This window comes from Rhincodon typus, chromosome 4, assembly GCF_021869965.1.
Source record: "Rhincodon typus isolate 14 chromosome 4, sRhiTyp1.1, whole genome shotgun sequence".
Lineage (NCBI taxonomy): Eukaryota > Metazoa > Chordata > Chondrichthyes > Orectolobiformes > Rhincodontidae > Rhincodon > Rhincodon typus.
The window spans coordinates 88,501,737-88,518,910 of NC_063335.1; the positions used below are offsets into that span (position 1 = coordinate 88,501,737).

General features: G+C 41.1%; 1 protein-coding gene across 1 annotated transcript in view; it reads left to right on the forward strand.

Moving 5' to 3' along the window:
* LOC109938966 (chondroitin sulfate proteoglycan 5) overlaps positions 1 to 17,174 on the forward strand; it is a 99,562-nt gene that overhangs the window by 52,692 nt on the left and 29,696 nt on the right. The window contains exon 3 of the mRNA XM_048596157.1: positions 2,321 to 2,509. Coding sequence (XP_048452114.1) covers positions 2,321 to 2,509 — 189 coding nt within the window. The remainder of the gene's footprint in view (positions 1 to 2,320; positions 2,510 to 17,174) is intronic.

The following is a 17,174-nucleotide window of genomic DNA, read 5'->3' on the forward strand; positions in this document are numbered from 1 at the left end:
CCCTGAAGGTGAAGAGGATAAACGATTGGTCGGCACAGTTCCCAATGAACATGGTCTTATTTTTGCCTCAATTTCCCTTGGTGTCTGAGGACAGTTCGAACTGGTCGCTGATGCTCAAGTGTCTGCGCATAGACAGCGGATTCAAGTAGAAAATAGTGCCATTGTCCATATAGAGAGAGGCTTTGACCTGCAGGCCTTCACTGCCTCGAATAGACACCCCTCTCAGGCTCTCATCCTTCCTGATGGACTCAATAAAAAGCTCTATACAACACCCCAAACTAGGCAGGAGAGAGTGGGCAGTGATCTATCCTGCCCTATGCACTGAGCCTGCACCACTGCAGTCACCTGAGCCATCTTCCATTTCATCTGAAGGTAAAGATGTACTGAGCATGAAGGTACACCATGTACAAAGCTCTGGATAAGGTGGGGAAGAACGTACCCAACATTATCCTCATTCTGGTGGCCACCGTTGTATATGGCTGCATCAAGCTGTGTGTAGACCCTCAGTATGCAAACATCAAGTGTCCCTACATACAGAGGTTCTACCTGTCACCCGGGTAATGAAGGATAGGCTTGGCCTCGTTGATGAGGAACGCTCCAAGTAGTTAGACTATTCCATCTAATCTGTCCTGCGAGGAAAAGTTTGTGAAGGAAAATATTTTTGACCACAAGGCCATCAGGCAGTGGTCAGGATGTAGCATGAATAGAAGGGATTGACCCTTGTGGGTTGCTCCCTGAGCAGACTGTCAAAGTCATTTGGCAGAATGCCTCATCGCCAGAACTTTCCAATAAGCACCAAGACATCGCTTGGCGTGAGGAGGGCACTACCTGTGAGATTCTTCATGTACGCCCGGTCTCTGTACGCCACTACATGCTGCCTTCGAAGCAGCTGCAGGGGTATAGAGACTGTCACAAACCTCCTTCTGGAATGTGCCTTTTCAAAGGAATTCTGGAGAAAGTTGCAATGGTTTATGCCTAGGTTCATCCCAAGCAGCTCCGTGAAGCAGGCCTCTGTACTATATAGGCTCTTGCCCCGGATGTAAACTAAAGCTGCATGTTGAGGACCATCAACTTGGTGAAAGACACTCTTTGGTCTGCCCAAAACTTGCTGGTCTTCCTGTGAAAAGAGTTGACCGCAACCAAGTGTTGCAGACTCGCACATTGCAAGGTCCAGGGCTTTGTGCTGTCAGACGCACTAAAGCTTGTGGGCAGCTGCCAAGGCACAGTGGAGAAAGATCACCCTTTAAGGTCTTTCTGCCAAAGTTAAGTGGGGTCCGCTCAGTTATCAAACCCTCTCGGTGCCTTAAATGTGTGCAAATATAGCCCTGCGTAAGTAAGAAATGGCTTGGGTTTTGTCTACAATTGCAGGGAATGCCAAATTTCCAGTGTTTGTTGTAATTCATATGCAAATGCATCAGTAACTGTGCATGTATGTAAAGATTTTTTATGAATTAAGTATATTTTTACAATTAAAAAAATGGATGATTGGGCCATATGGGATATGAGGGACATGAGAGATGGGCATAGGAAGGCACAAGAGATATAAGGAGTTATGAAGAGTGAGTGCAAGGTTATCAAGGATGGAACATAGAAAATAAATGGGACATAGATAATAAAGGATTAAGGTCTTGCGAGCTGGAGGAATGCTTTCTGTTTAAATATTTACTTTTAAACTTTGTTCTCAGTATTGCAGGCCCTTCATAGGCTTTCCATCTAGTCTGATTCGGGAATTGGACAGTCTCTTAGGGTTTTCCAGGATTACCTCGCCCAACTCCCAATCCAGCACACATATCTCTGGACTAAAACTGAGGTGTAATTGGCTATTTTTAAAGGTCAGGACCATAGGGCAGGGATTTTCCCCTAACTCTGCACACTCAAACTGGTCACAAAAATCAGGGCAGTTCTATATGGGTCTCAATGGGTAAATACTGGATAAATGCAATAAGGCACGATGTCACAAGGACTTGGTTAGAGTGATCTCGGAGCTAGTTTACTCCTGCACCTCTTAGTAGTCACCTCCATGTGCTCAGTAAGCAGTTGCATTGATGTAATAAAGTTTCTGTTCTTTACTTGAACCAGAATCAGTTACAACAGAAAGGTAAGATTCTCATCAATGGACCATTGGTTGTTTGGACTCGACCATCCTGAGCTTGAGGAGCACATACACACAGAAATTACTGTTATGAATTCTTGGGAGGGTTATAATCAATAATAATTTTATTAATATTTTGTCATCAGCCGCACGATTTGTCAAGTCTCTAAGATGCTGGAGCCCAGACATTAATTTTCATATTTATACTGCAATTTGTCCTTCCCACAGATGTAATGCTCAGGACTACATCTGGCACAAAGGGATTCGATGTGAATTCATCATCACAGAGTTCCAGGTGATGTGTATAGCTGTTGGTTCCTCGGCAGTGATGATCCTGCTTCTCTTTATGCTCACTGTCTTCTTCGCAAAGAAGGTGTACTCCTTAAAAACTGAAAACAAAAAGCTCCGGAAAAGGAGGTGAGTACAGTGAAACCCTCCATCTGGAACAAAAGTCATGGTGAGTACATGAAAAATTGCTTTAATAATTTGCATTAAAACAACACTGGTATCAGATCTGATCTACTTGTCACTCTTTCACTTTACACTCCTTTATTTCACTTTCTCTCCTTCATGTCTTTGTTTTTCTTCCTTTCCAATATATTCCTTTTCCTCTCTATCTCTGTGTCTCACATGGCTGCTTTACTATGTTTTCTTAAATTACTTTTCATTTATCTTATTCTTCCTGACTTACTTTCCTCTGGTATCTGTCTCTCAATCTGAGGCGTGGGGAGCATGAGACAGTGATCCGGCTATTGAGAGGAACACTTGAAGGGCTGTAATGGCGTAGTGGTCATATTGCTGGATGAGTAATTTTGAATCCCAGGCTACTGTCCTGGGCGTATGGGTTTGAATCCCACCATGGGTAGGTGGTGAAATTTGAATTTGATAAAAAAAGGTAGCCTAATTGGAACTGGTTCATTAATGTTCTTTAAGGAAGGAAAACTGCCAACCTACTCTGGTCTAGCCTACATATGACTTCAATCCGTACCGATACGGTTGACTCTTAACTGTCCTCTGGGCAAATTAGGGATGGAAATCAATGTTGTCCTAACCAGCGATGTTCATATCTGACAAGCAAATCAAAAACAACTCCCAGAGTCAATAATAACACTCCCAATGACTCATTGTTAATACCCAGAGAGTGGTTCATGTGTGGAATGAACTTCCAGAGGAAGTGATGGATGTGGGCACAGTTACAGTGTTTAAAAGATATTTGCATAAGAACATGAATAAGGAATATTTGGAAGGATATGGGCCAAGTGCAGGCAGGTGGGACTAGTTTAGTTTAGGATTATGTCTGGCATGGATTATTTGGACCAAACAGTCTGTTTCCATGCTATATGACTCTTTGACTCTATTAATACACTTCCCCTGGCCCTTTTCAAATTTCACATTCCCAGTAACACCTTTCAATAATAACATAATCCCAGAGATCCCAGTGTCAATAATAACACATTTCTGGAGACTCCCTGTCAATAACAATATTCCTGGAGACTCCCTGTGAATGATAACACATTCCCAGACAAACACTATCAATAGTAACACACTCTTAGTAATCCCTGTCAATAATAACACATTCCATGTCAATAATAATACTCTTCCAGAGAGACCCTATCAATAATATCACACTCCTGGAGACATCCTGTAACATACAAATATATGAACCATTCACATGAACTTACAAATTAGGAGCAAGAGTAAGTCTGATCTGCATTTTTAAGGTCACAGCTGATATGGTTAGTCTATGTTCCTGCCTACCCCTGATAACTTTTAATGCTTTTGCTTTTCAAGAATCTAACTCCCTCTGCTATAGAAATACGTAAGAATTCATTTTGATCCACTGCTTTTCAAGGAAGAGAATTTCAAGGATGACAATGTTCTGCGAGAAAGAAAGCTTGTTCTTAGCCTTGTATTAAATGGATGGCCCTTTATTTTTAAATAGTGATTCCTAGTTCTAGATTCTTCCACAAGATGAAACATCCTTTCTACATGTATCCTATCAAGAGCCCTCACGATCTTATGTTAAGTTAACCTTCACTCTTCTGGACATCTGTGGACACAAGTCTAGGCTGTTCAACCTTTCCTAATACGATACTCTGCTCAGTGCAGCTATTACCTTTTCTGAGCTGCTTCCAATGTATTTACATCTTCCTTAAGTAGGAGGCTAACTATCCACAGTACAATACTGTATAGTAATCCAGATGCGGTTTTGATACTTTTCTCTTTAACTGAAGGGTAAACTTCCTTCTTTTGTGTTCAGTTCTCTGCGCAATAAATGATAACATTCTATTAACATTCCTAATCACTTGTTGTAAGATGTAAGGTAGTCTTGTAAAAGAATAAAGCTTGTCAAACAATAAAAGATTTGAACTGGGGGAAGGCTGATTTTAAAATGATAAAACAGGATCGGGCCAAAGTGGACTAGAAGCAGCTATTTGTATGAAAATATGTTTTGTATCAGCAAGAGTCTTTTATAAAGGAAATGCATGACCAATTCTCACTGGTCTCAACACACACAGACAAAGAAGGACATGAATTCGACTGGGACAACGCATCTATAATAGCACAAGCCAAACAGAGACATGCCAGGGAATTCTTGGAGGACTGGCATTCCAACTGGAACTCCATCAACAAACACATTGAACTGGACCCAATATACAAACCACTGAAAAACAGAACCAGAAGTGATGCCAACCACCCCAGCAAACTGAGGCATATAAGTAACAAGTGGAATAAAACACCAACGCTTCACCGGAGGCACACTGATGATGTTACCTACCAGGGTGACAAAACATCTGCAACCAAACACACACCGGCTCGGCGAGCTAGTCTACAATCTGAAGAGAAAAGGAAGCTTATGGTAGATAATAAGGGCTCAGTATGACAGAAACCCTGGAGGATTGTAGAAAGGTTTACTCAAAAAAGAAATTAGGAAGGCAGAGAGAGGGTGAGATAAAACACTGGTAGATAAAATAAATGAATATCCAAAGGCATTTTATGGGTAAATTAGGACAAGATGAGAACCAGGAAAAGAATGGAACCCTTAAGAATCTAAGTGGCAAGCTGTGAGTGAAACGGGAAGATTTAGATGAGGTTTTAAATGAGTACTTTACATCAGTATTCATGATGTATGGCTAAACCAGGAACTGTAGGCCAATGAGCCTAACATAAGTTACAAAGAAACTGTCAGGAAAAATCCTAAGGGGCATAATTAACCTTCATTTGTAGAGACAAGGATTAATCAAGGATAGTCAGCATGGCTTTGGCAATGGGAGATCATATTTGACAGGTTCGATTAAGTTTTTCAAGGGAGTGATTAAGTGAATGAATGGAGGTATTGAGGTGGATGTGCTCCACATAGACTTCAGTGAAGCCTTCGACGAGGTCTCAACTGGAGACTGTTCAAGAAGGTAAGAGCTCATGGGAATCATGGCAATTTGGCAAATTGGATCCAAAATTGGCTGAAAGGCAGGAGGCAAAGGGCGATGGTTGAAGGTTGCCTTTCTGACTGGAAGTATATGTCCAGTGACATACTGCAGTGTTTGTTGTGTCCATTAATCTGGTCGACGTGAATGTGTAGATGGTTTGATCTGTAAATTCACAGAGACATCAAAATTAGTAGTATGGTGAAAGCTTTAGACTACAGGACGACGTAGCCTGGTTGGTTAGATGGACAGTGCAATGGCAAAAGTAATTTAATCCTGTAAATTGTGAGGTGATGTCTTGTGAGGACTAACAAGGCAAGAGAGTACTTGATTAATGGTAGGACCTGAGAAAGTGTGTAGAATCAGAGGGACTTTGGAGTGCATGTTCACAGATCCTTGAAGGTAGCAGGACAGCAGATAAGGTGTTTAAAAAGGTATATGGGGTGCTTGCCATAAGACCATAAGACAGTAAGACATAGGAGCAGAAATTAGGCCATTCAGCCGATCGAGTCTGCTCCACCATTCAATCATGGCTGATAAGTTCCTCAACCTTATTCTCCCGCTTTCTCCCGTAACCCTTGATCCCCTTCATAATCAAGAACCTGTCTATCTCAGTCTTAAATGTACTCCATGACCTGTCCTCCACAGCCTTCTGTGGCAGTGAATTCCATAGATTCATCACTCTCTGGCTGAAGAAGTTTCTCCTTATCTCCATTCTAAAGCATCTTCCCTTTACTCTAACGCTGTGCCCTCGGGTCCCAGTCTCTCCTACCAATGGAAGCATCTTCCCAACATCCACTCTGTCCAGGCCTTTCAGTATTCTGCAAGTTTCAATTAGATCCCCCCTCATCCTTCTCAATTCCAATGAGTATAGTCCCAGAGTCCTCAAACGTTCCTCATATGTTAAGCTTTTCATTCCTGGGACCATTCTCGTGAACCTGCTCTGAACCTGCTCCAGAGCCAGTACATCCTTCCTGAAGTATGGGGCCCAAAACTGCACACAATACTCCAAATGTGGCCTGACCAGAGCCTTATAAAGCCTCAGTAGCCTTTGTAAGTCAAGGCATTGAATGCAAAGGCGGAGACGTCATGATAGAGCAATATAAGATGTTGGTCAGGCCTCAGCTGGAATACTATGTGCAGTTCTTGTTGCCACGTTATTGAAAGAATGTGATGTAGTTGTGAGGTTACAGAGGAAATTCACCAGGATGTTGGCTGGGCCAGAACATTTTAGCTCTGAATTGATATTAGACAGGCTGAGAGTCTTTTCCTTAGAGCAGACAAGGCTGAGGATGGACCTGATTGTGGTGTAAGCAGTTAGGCATAGTTTCAGGTAGATAGGAAGAAACATTTCCCCTTAGTGGAAGCATCAATGACCAGGGGTCATAAATTTAAGGTAAAGGACAAGAGTTTCAGAGGGGATTTTAGGAAAACATTTTTTACCTAGAGGATGCTGGGTATTTGGAACTCACTGCCTAAAAGTTTTGTAGAGGTAGGAACCATCACAACATTGAAGAAGTATTTAGGTGATCTCTTGAACACCACAGCATACAAGACTAAGGGCTAAATGCTGGAAAATAGAACAAAGGTAGATAGGTGTTTAATGACTGGTGTGAACCCGATGGGATGAAGTGCCTTTTTCCAAGCTATAAAATTCTATGATTCAAGGACACCACCTGCATACTAATCTCTTGCAATTCATACATGGGAACATCAAGATTCCTCTTTTTCTCAGAGCTCTGTTTCTCTCACTATTTAAATATGACATTTTCTTTTCTATTCTTCCTGCCAAAGTGGACAATTTCACAATTTTTTATATTGTAGTCCATTTGCCAGATCTTTCACTTACTTAACCTGTCTACCTTCCTTTGTAGCCTACAAACATATGAACAAGTGTAGGCCACTCAGCCCTTCGAGACTGATCCTAAACATTCAACAAGGTTGTGGCTGATCTGAATTTAACCTCAATTCGACATTACTGCATAATGATTATCTTTCATCCCCTTGGTAATCAAGAATCTATCTACCTCTGCCTTGAAAAAAATCTAAGAATTCTGCATCTACTGACTTTTGAGAAAGGGAATTCCAAAGACTCATAATCCTCTGGAAGAGGATGACTCTCCTTATGACCCTGATATGTCCTCTTCACAACTTAAATTCCAATCTATCCTTGTAGTATCAGCAAATTTGGCAATCATACCTTTGGTCTGCTCATGTAATTTGTACAAATTGTAAATAAGTTGAAGCTCAGCACTAATCCCTGTGGCACAGAACTCATTGCGTCTTGCCAACTAGAAAAAGACCCATTTATACCTACTCTATTTCACATTAACTAGCCAATATTCTATCCATGCCAATATGTTACCCCTCTCCACCATAAGCTTTTATTTTCCACAATAACCTTTGATGTGCCAGCTTATCAAATGCTTTCCGGAAGTATAGTACACCCAAGAGTTCTCCATCATTCCCAACATGTTACTTTCTAAAGAACTCCATTAAATTGGTTAAACATGATTTCCCTTTCACAAAGTCATGTTGACTCTGCTTGATCACTTTGAAATTTTCTAAGTTATCTGCTATAACATCTTATTATAGCTTCTAATATCATCCATATAAGAGAGGTTACATTACCAGCCTGTTGTTTCCTGTTTTCTGTCTCCCTCCTTTTTTGAACTTTTCTTATTTGTTCATGAAGTGTTGATGTCTCTAGCTGGGTCAGCTTTTATTGCCCATCCGTGATTGACTTTTGATCTGATTGGCTCGCTAGTGCTGTTGCAGATGGAGATAAGAGTCAACGAGATCACTTTTTTAACTTTTCTTTTACACACTCCCAGAAACCCCTGTCAATGATAATACACTTCTAGGTTACATTGTCAATAATAGCCTATTCCCAGAGGTACACCATCAACAATAACACACTCTCAGAGACACTTCATCAATAACACACTCTCAGAGACACCCTGTCAATAGTAACACAATCCCAGAGACATGCTATCAGTAAAATCAATCTCCCAGAAACACCCCATCAACAATAACACACACCTTTTGACACTCAGTTATTAGGAACATATCCCAGAGTCATAATGTTTTTCTTGGTGCAGGGATTACCCTTCAATAGGAGCAATCTTCCATGGATACTGTTAACAGTAACTTATTCCAATGGACTCCCTACAAATATTAACTTACTTCCTCTGCTTATATTATACCACTTTCTCCCTCAATTCATATTGCTCCTCTCCTTCAGTCTCTATATATCCAGTCAATTCCTTTATCACCCTATGTTAAGTCACTCCTTTGAGGTAGATTTGCACATTCTCAGATTGATTCTGTCAGATTTGAATGCCTAAGCTGGTTTACTATCAGAAGAACAATTAAAATAAATGATTAGGAGCATGCTTTGGGCACTCGTCTTCATGGAGAGTTTCATTTTTCTTGTAGAGTTTCATTTTTCAGAGCTTCTAGTGATAGCTGTCACTGAATTTCCCCTATGGCCCAATGGCTTGAACAAAGTGAACTTGGCGCAACAGGACCCAAGCTATATTACCGATTGGGAATAGGTCTCTCAGTGGGATGTTTATCAAGTCTGTGCAGGATGCTCATTAGCACAGAGACAGACAGGACTCTCTGTGTGATCAATTATGAAAGGGTGGTTTATGTGAAATCTAATTAAGGAATCCTACTATTACTGACCTTTCTAGCTTTCCCTGCATGTTGAAGAGAAACAACTTTCAAAGCAAATGTTTCACAATCTCTTGCCAATGAAGGTTATGTCAGTTGGATGCAAAAATATAATGCTGGGAATTGCCTGTGAAGGGATTAAGTATGCATGAACCTTGGTCTGTGGTTTCCATGGAGATGAATGGTGAATAGCTGTTCAAAATTAGCCAGGGATTCAATGAAAGATTTTTGTACACATTATATTCCCTTCTGGTTTTATCGCATTTTCTTCTGAAGGCATGAGAACCCTTCCCATTCTGTCCTTATATACCGTAACCTTCATTTACACACTTTTTTCAGCACCAGATCAAGAAACAGCAAAAGCTTGAGGGGCGAAATGGCCTGCTGCTGTTCCCATGTGAAAGAGGCAAGCAGATATTGCAATACCAAATAGGCACCTGAACCTCGGAACTCCTTGCTTGGTTTTGATCAGGTACTCACTGTGCAAACTTATTGGACTGCTGAGGCAAGTTGCTCTGAAGATGCCTCTTTCCAGAGTATAGTTTCCATGTTTCTGGGGCTGCTGTTTGCATTTATTACCATCCAGGCACCATTGGTCTCACATGCACCTAAGTCCTGTTGGGCTATTTGTCACAGGGCATGACAGTCATGTTTGATGTTACCTTACCTGGTTCTCACCTTCCAGCAAATGGCTCAAAAGAGTGACAAAAGACACAAGCTTAAGCTGTTACTTTGCAAAGTGTCTGAGCCCAGTGGTACTGAGGCCAATTATAGCTATCAGCAGTCATAGAGTCATCCAGCATGGAAACAGATTTTTCGGTCCAACTCATCCATGCCGACCAGGTTTTCCAAACTAAACTAGTCCCATTTGCCTGTGTTTGGACCATATTCCTCTAAACCTTTCCTATTCATATACCTGTCCAAATTTCTTTTAAATGTTGTAACTGTACATGCATTAAAGTCATAGAGTCATGGAGATGTACAGCATGGAAACAGACCCTTCGGTCCAACTCATCCATGCTAACCATATGTCCTGAATTGATGTAGCGTCTATAGGTGTGAAGCTGGAAAAGCACAGCAAGTCAGCATTTTGGGCTGAAACCCTTCATCAGATCATCTCCAAGACACTGAATTCATCTCGTCCCATTTGCAAGCATTTAGCCCATATCCCTCTAAACCCTTCCTATTCATATACCAATAAAGATGCCTTTTAAATGTTTTAATTGTACCAGCCTCCACTACTTCCTCTGGCAGCTCATTCCGTACATACACCACCCTCTGTGTTAAAAATTTGCCCCTGAGGTCCTTCCCCTCTCACCTTAAACCAATGCCCTCTAGTTTTGGACTCCCGCACCCTGGGGAAAACACCTTGTCTATTCACTCTATCCATGCCCCTCATGCTTTTATAAACCTCTATAAGGTCCCCCTGAGCCTCTGACATTCCGGGGAAAATAGACCCAGCCTATTCAATCTCTCCCTATAGCTCAAACCCACCAACCCTGGCAACTCCTTGTAAATCTTTTCTGAGCCCTTTCAAGTTTCAAAACATCCTTCTTATAGCAGGGAGACCAGAATTGAATGTATTATTCCAAATGTGGCCTAACCAATGTCCTGTACAGCTGCAACATGACCTCCGAACTCCTATACTCAATGAACTGACCAATAAAGGCAAGCATACCAAACGGTTTCTTCACTGTGGGTCTACCTGAGACTCCATTTTCAAGGAACTATGAACCTGCACTCCAAGGTCTCTTTGACAGTAACACTCCCCAGGACCTTACCATTAAGTGTATAAGTCCTGCCCTGATTTGCCTTTCTAAAATGCAACACCTTGCATTTATCTAAATTAAACTCCATCTGCTACTCCTCAGCACATTGGCCCGTCTGATCAAGATCCTATTGTACTGAGGACACCTTCTTCACTGACTACTACAGCTCCAAATTTGGTGTCATCTGCAGACTTGCTAACCATATCTCCAATGTTCACATCCAAATCATTTATATAGACAACAAAAAGCTGTGGATCCAGCACCAATCCTTGTGGCTCACTGCTAGTCACAGGGCTCCAGTCTGAAAAACAACCATCCACCACAACCCTCTGTCTTCCACTTTTAAGCCAATTCTTTATCCAAATGGTGAGGTCTCCCTGTATTCCTTGTGATCTAAGATTGCTAACCAGCCTATCATGAGGAACCTTGTCGAATGCCACATAAATCACATCCGACACTCTGCCCTCACAATCTTCTTTTTCAAAAATCTCAATGAAGTTAATGAGACACAATTTCCCATGCACAAAGCCATGTTCACTATCTCTGATCAGTCCTTGTCTTTCCAAATTAAATGTAAATCCTATCCCTCAGGATTTCCTCCAACAGCTTGCCCACCACCGATGTCAGGCTCACTGGTCTATAGTTCCCTGGCTTTTCCTTACCTGCGGCAGCTCATTCCATATACACACCACTCTCTATGTGAAAAAGTGCCCCTCAGGTCCCTTTTAAATCTTTCCCCTCTCTCCTTAAAACTCTTCCCTCTAGTTTTGGATTTTCCTACCACTGTGGCAGATCCCTAGAGATCTCCTGGAGTTGATATCACATTCAAGCTGACATTGAGAAAGGAGAAATCCCTATCACTTTGCTCTATGATGATCACTCAACACATACTGAGGCTGGGCATGGTCGTGTTGATATTAAGGTCCAAATTTTTGCTCCAGTGTGGAAGTTGGGATATTTCTCAACTCTGCAAGCCTGAAGTGCCCAGAGACGTCAGATTTTCCTTCCAGAGTGGTAGATTCCCCGAGCTCGAGTGTAGAAGCTGCTGGGTGCAGAGATGGGTTGCGTGGAAGACGCTGTGTTAAAGTTCTTAAAAGATTGATTCAATTGAGAAACAGCCCTCAGCCCTCAACCAACCCCTCACACACTCTACATTCCCTATCCATGCTTAACCCCAAAAACCCTCTATACCAATCTAGGTCCCTTTATCCACACCAATGCCTATTCATATTCGCTATGTCAATCTCTGCCCCTTTATTCGTACTCCCCTCATACTCCTCTTTGAATGCTCTCCTTCTCTACCTAAGGCCGTTCATTTCCAAAGTGCCACCCTACATTACTTTACCCATGTCTTTGGTTTATCATACCTTCCATACCACCCTGAGCCCCTCTCCCCACAGTCTCGACGCCTCATACACGCTATGACCCAATATACCCTGATCAATGCTCCACAGCTCCTCATACCCTATATACAACCATTTGCTTCTAGTTTTACCTCAAAGGCCCCTAATACCCGCAGTCCAACCCAGGCCTCCTCTCACACCCATTATCCTTTATAGTCCCATGCCAAAATAGTGCCAACATATGCTAAATCATGGTTCCCACCAACCAGCCTTTGTCCTTATCCACTTCATACCAGTCCCTTAATATCTACCAGAGGCCATGCTGACATAAAATAAAGTTGTATCTTTATAAAAATGTGTCCATTGATGATGTCCCCTTTTTAAAAAAAGCTCACTCATTCATATAAAAAAAACTCAATACATTGTGATTCCTTCAATTAATTACTTGTGAAATGCACTTCAACCCTTAGCTTGTTAGGAAAAAAAACATTTCACTCATGTTTAATCTCTTATGAAAACAAACATTTCTAGCCTACAACAATTTGGATCTGCCAGTCAAACTGTTGACTTAGCAGACACCCTCACTGTGATAACTTTATATTGTAAATCATGCAGTGCAAATCCTTTACTGGTAGCCCTCAGGTAAGTGTAATTGTAATATTTATTCACAATACTTAAATTTCAATTGTACTTCAATATTTTTAAATTCATTTTATAGGCTGTCTTTTTAGGAATTTAGGCATTTAAGAATGTGCATCATTTCAAATTAATAATGGCTTAAATTTGTTTTCAGCTGAGAAGGAATTGAAGTACCTAACTGTACAGTTGTTGGCTTTCTCACCGAGCTGCCTAGTTATCGTACAGATGTTTTGTCACCATGCTAGGTAACGTCATCAGTGCGAACTTCAATGAAGCGATGTCGCTCTACTCCACTTGGAATTTATATGATCCGGTCTGTTAAGTTGGGTTGTATCATTTCTGGTTCTGTTCTGCATGGGTTTGTATATGGGGTCTAATTCTACATGTTTGTTCATTGCATTACGGGTTGAAAACCAGGCCTCTATGAATTTCTGTGCGTGTCTGTGGTTGACTTGAGCTAGGATGGTCATGTTTTCCCAGTTAAATTGATCGCCTTCATTGTCTGAGTGCACTGAGATGAGGGAAAGTTCATCATGTCGTTTTGCTGCTAGCTAGTGCTCGTGTATCCTGATGGCTAGTTTCCTTCCGGTCTGGCTGATGTAATGTTTGCTGCAGTCATTGCAAGGTATTTTGTAAACTACGTTGGTCCTGCATGTCATGGGTGTGGGGTCTTTGGTCCTTGTGGGTGTTTGTCGTAGTGTGGTTGTGGGTTTGTGTGGGTTTGGAGGCCGCACTAATGATGTTACCTAGCATGGTGACAAAACGTCTGTATGATAACCAGCCAACTCGGTGAGAAAGCCAACAACCTCATCCACAACCCGAGCTACAAATCTTTGCAAGAACCCTAACTGTACAGTGTTTATTTCACATTTTATGATTTATTTTTTGTTGCAAGTTATATAAGCTAGGAATGCGCAATACTGCACACATGCAGGACATCTTTTCAAACTGTACATTACTTTTTCTGAGCAAGAAATGACTGAAGTAACTTAACTCCAGTTTTAACATTGATTTTCATGGGAACATATGATTCACTGAAAGTCATTCCACTTAAAGTTGTGATTTTCAGAAAGGCAACCATAATTTTAAGTTGGGGCATGCTACAGTTTTTGTTACAATGGATTTTAACAGTTGCAAGTTGTTAATAGCTTTGATAGACTTTTAAAAATATCTTGACAGTTCTTTGACAGTTTTTTGACATCTTTGACAGCACTTTGATATCTCAAAAATTATTTATAGCTTCATAATACTTTGACCTTTTGACAATTTTGTGATAGTTTGACACTTCTTTCACAGCCTTGACTGATCCAATAGGCTTATGTACTTTTCACACACATTCATGCCTACCTTTTATTTCATGTGATAGCTTTCCTCTCCCAAAGATATCCAGGACCATATCCAGAAGGTATACTTTACCTCTCTGAAAGGGTACCCTAGCTATCAAAATGAATCCACAAGGTTCATTCCTGATTCTACCATGTTTAATTTGCACACTTTGAGTTTCAGACTCCTTGCGTCACCAAAATCACATGTGAGTAGACACAGCCATTGATTTGTATGGATAGCTGACTCCAAGAGTCAAGGGTGTGCAACTTTGAACTGTCTGTTTCACCCGGGTAAGGTGTGGCACTTCCAGATTTTGGTCTCTGATGGCATTTTTGCTTAGATGTAGAGCTTCCGGATCTGCATGAACATTCAGCCCTAATTTACAATTTACTGAAAGTTGATTTCCAGTGAGAATGTTGCTTTATGAAGCAAACACATTTCAATCTATTACAGTCATCAGTACCAAGTGATATAAGGATACAGGACCAGCAATTCAGGGTTTGATGCTTTAAATCCTTCCAGAATACATTATAAAATGAACTCTGTAAAACTGATCATTTATGGTGAGGGTTCAGACAAAATGAACTTTAAGTCTGAAAATTATTATCAAAATCCCCAACTGGGTCATTAATGAGGGAAGGGAACTTTTAGTCCTACATATGATTCCAGTCACACATGATGTGGTTGATTCTAAAGATGTCTATCCACCATTTTTAAAACTTTACTGTACCCATCTGCTTCTTGGAAGTGTACTAAATCCCATCCTTGTTAGCATCATTGAGCACTGAACAGATAAATGATTGTACAAACCTAGAGTGTCTCAGATTCAATCCCTAATGCTGTGTTAAATAATTCTACAAAAACTGCTTTTCTCCTCAATTTAAGAAACAAAGTTGCTAACTTAGTATGGTTGACAGCTGGAGGGATTGTTGTCTGTGCAAGAGCCCCATTGAGGAATGGCACTTACATGACTACGTGGCATCATAAAGACAACTAAAGCTTGTTCAGTGCTTGGGGTGGTCTTTGGTTATAGCGATCAAGCCAAACTCTTGGGAATTGTTAAAACAGAGGTGTTCAAATTGTGGAGTAAAGACAATATGTGGACCTATTTAACTTATTGGACTCTAAGTCTTTGAAATCCAATTCCTCTGTAATTCAGCCCTGAATATTCTTTTCATTTTTTTACAGGATGTGGGTGTTTCTGGCTGGGCTAACATTTATTGCTCATCCCTAATTGCCCTTGAAAAAGTGGTGAGCAGTTGCTTCTTGAAATATTGCAGTCCTTGGCATATAGGGACAGTCACAGTGCTGTTAGGGTGAGAGTTCTAAGATTTTGACTCTGTGATGATGAAGGAACAATGATAAGAGTCCCAGGTCAGGATAGTGTGTGATTTGACAGAGAACCTGCAGGTGGAGCTGTTCCTATACAGCTGCTACTCTCCTTCTGGCTGGTACGTTCAGCAGTTTTAAGAGGTGCTATTGAAGAAACTTTGGCAAATTGCTGCACTTCATCTTATTGACGATGAGCAAAGTAGGATGTGATGGAGGGAGTGAACCTTTAACTTGGTGAATAGGGTTCTGATCAATCAGATTGCTTTTCCTTGGATGATGTTGAATTTTCTGAGTATGGTTCGAAACCTGCAGTCATCCGGACATTTGGAGAGTATTTCATTTCGTTTCATCATACTTGTGTCTTGTGGTCATAATGTTGAGATTCAGGAGGTAAAGAGGTAAGCCACTCACTTCAGAATACCCAACCTCTGATCTGCCCTTCTACCAACAATATGATGGTCCAGGAAAGTTTCTGTTCATTATCGGTCCGAGGTTGTTGATAGTGGAGGATTCAACAACGATAATGCCATTGATGCACTGAGGAGATCATTAGATTCTTTCTTGATAGAGATGGTAGTTGTGTGGCATTTGTATTATTTATACTTTTCGTGTAACAGTCCAAGCTGCATGTTGCCCAGGTACTACTGTACATTGGATAAAACAGTTTCGTTATGTGAGTGGATTGAACCCTGAGACGTGGCAATCTGTTCTGAATCTTGGCAATCCAACTCTAAGTTTGGAAGCCCAACCCTAATTCTTCATTCAGCCTTGGACCTTGGCAATCCAGTCATATGTGCAGGTAATATCACCTTTGAAATTCAGAGAGCTAGATTCAGTTTGTGTTTATCCGTTATTTGTTCGTTTGTCCTCCTGATATTTTATGAGCCTAAAGATTTAAAAAGTTGTTTTAAGGGTTGCTGCATGATTGGTAGTTGAAACCTAACCATAATATCAATGTTGCACCTTGAGGTATTTGGGAAAAAAGGAATTACAAAGTGGATCTTGTACAATCAGGGGATAGCCAACTGCTGTAATGGGAAAATAAAATAGGCTTTTCCTTCTGAATAGGCTAAACAGCCTTCCTTAATGCATCTTTATTTTGATCCCAGCTGGGTATTGCCTTCTGAATTAAGGAAGGAATAAACAGCCCCTTGTAATTTTTAAGAACTGACCTACATTGCATATATGTCAGGTGAAAGGAAGGCTACTTTGATGAAGAGTAGCACCCTATCTTATCTTTCTACATGGTTCACCACAGGATTTGGAATCTAGCTTAGGAAGAAAGGCAGAAGAGGCAGAAAGAGGCAGTAAAGGGTGATCTTACGGAAGAATATTAGATGGAAGTGTAGTGATTGTAACATCGGCAGCGAGGTGGACCTCATAGAATATGAGTTCCCTGATTGGGGCTGTTAATCCAGTCCAATCAGGGAGTGCTGGCTGACAGATATAAACAGGATTGTCAGAGGTTCTGTTCACTCTGTGAGTTAACTCTGACGAAGCTGGATCAGCGTCAAGGATATTCCACATGTGAATAAAGGGTGACTTGGTGATGGGATACAGGCCTTTGTGG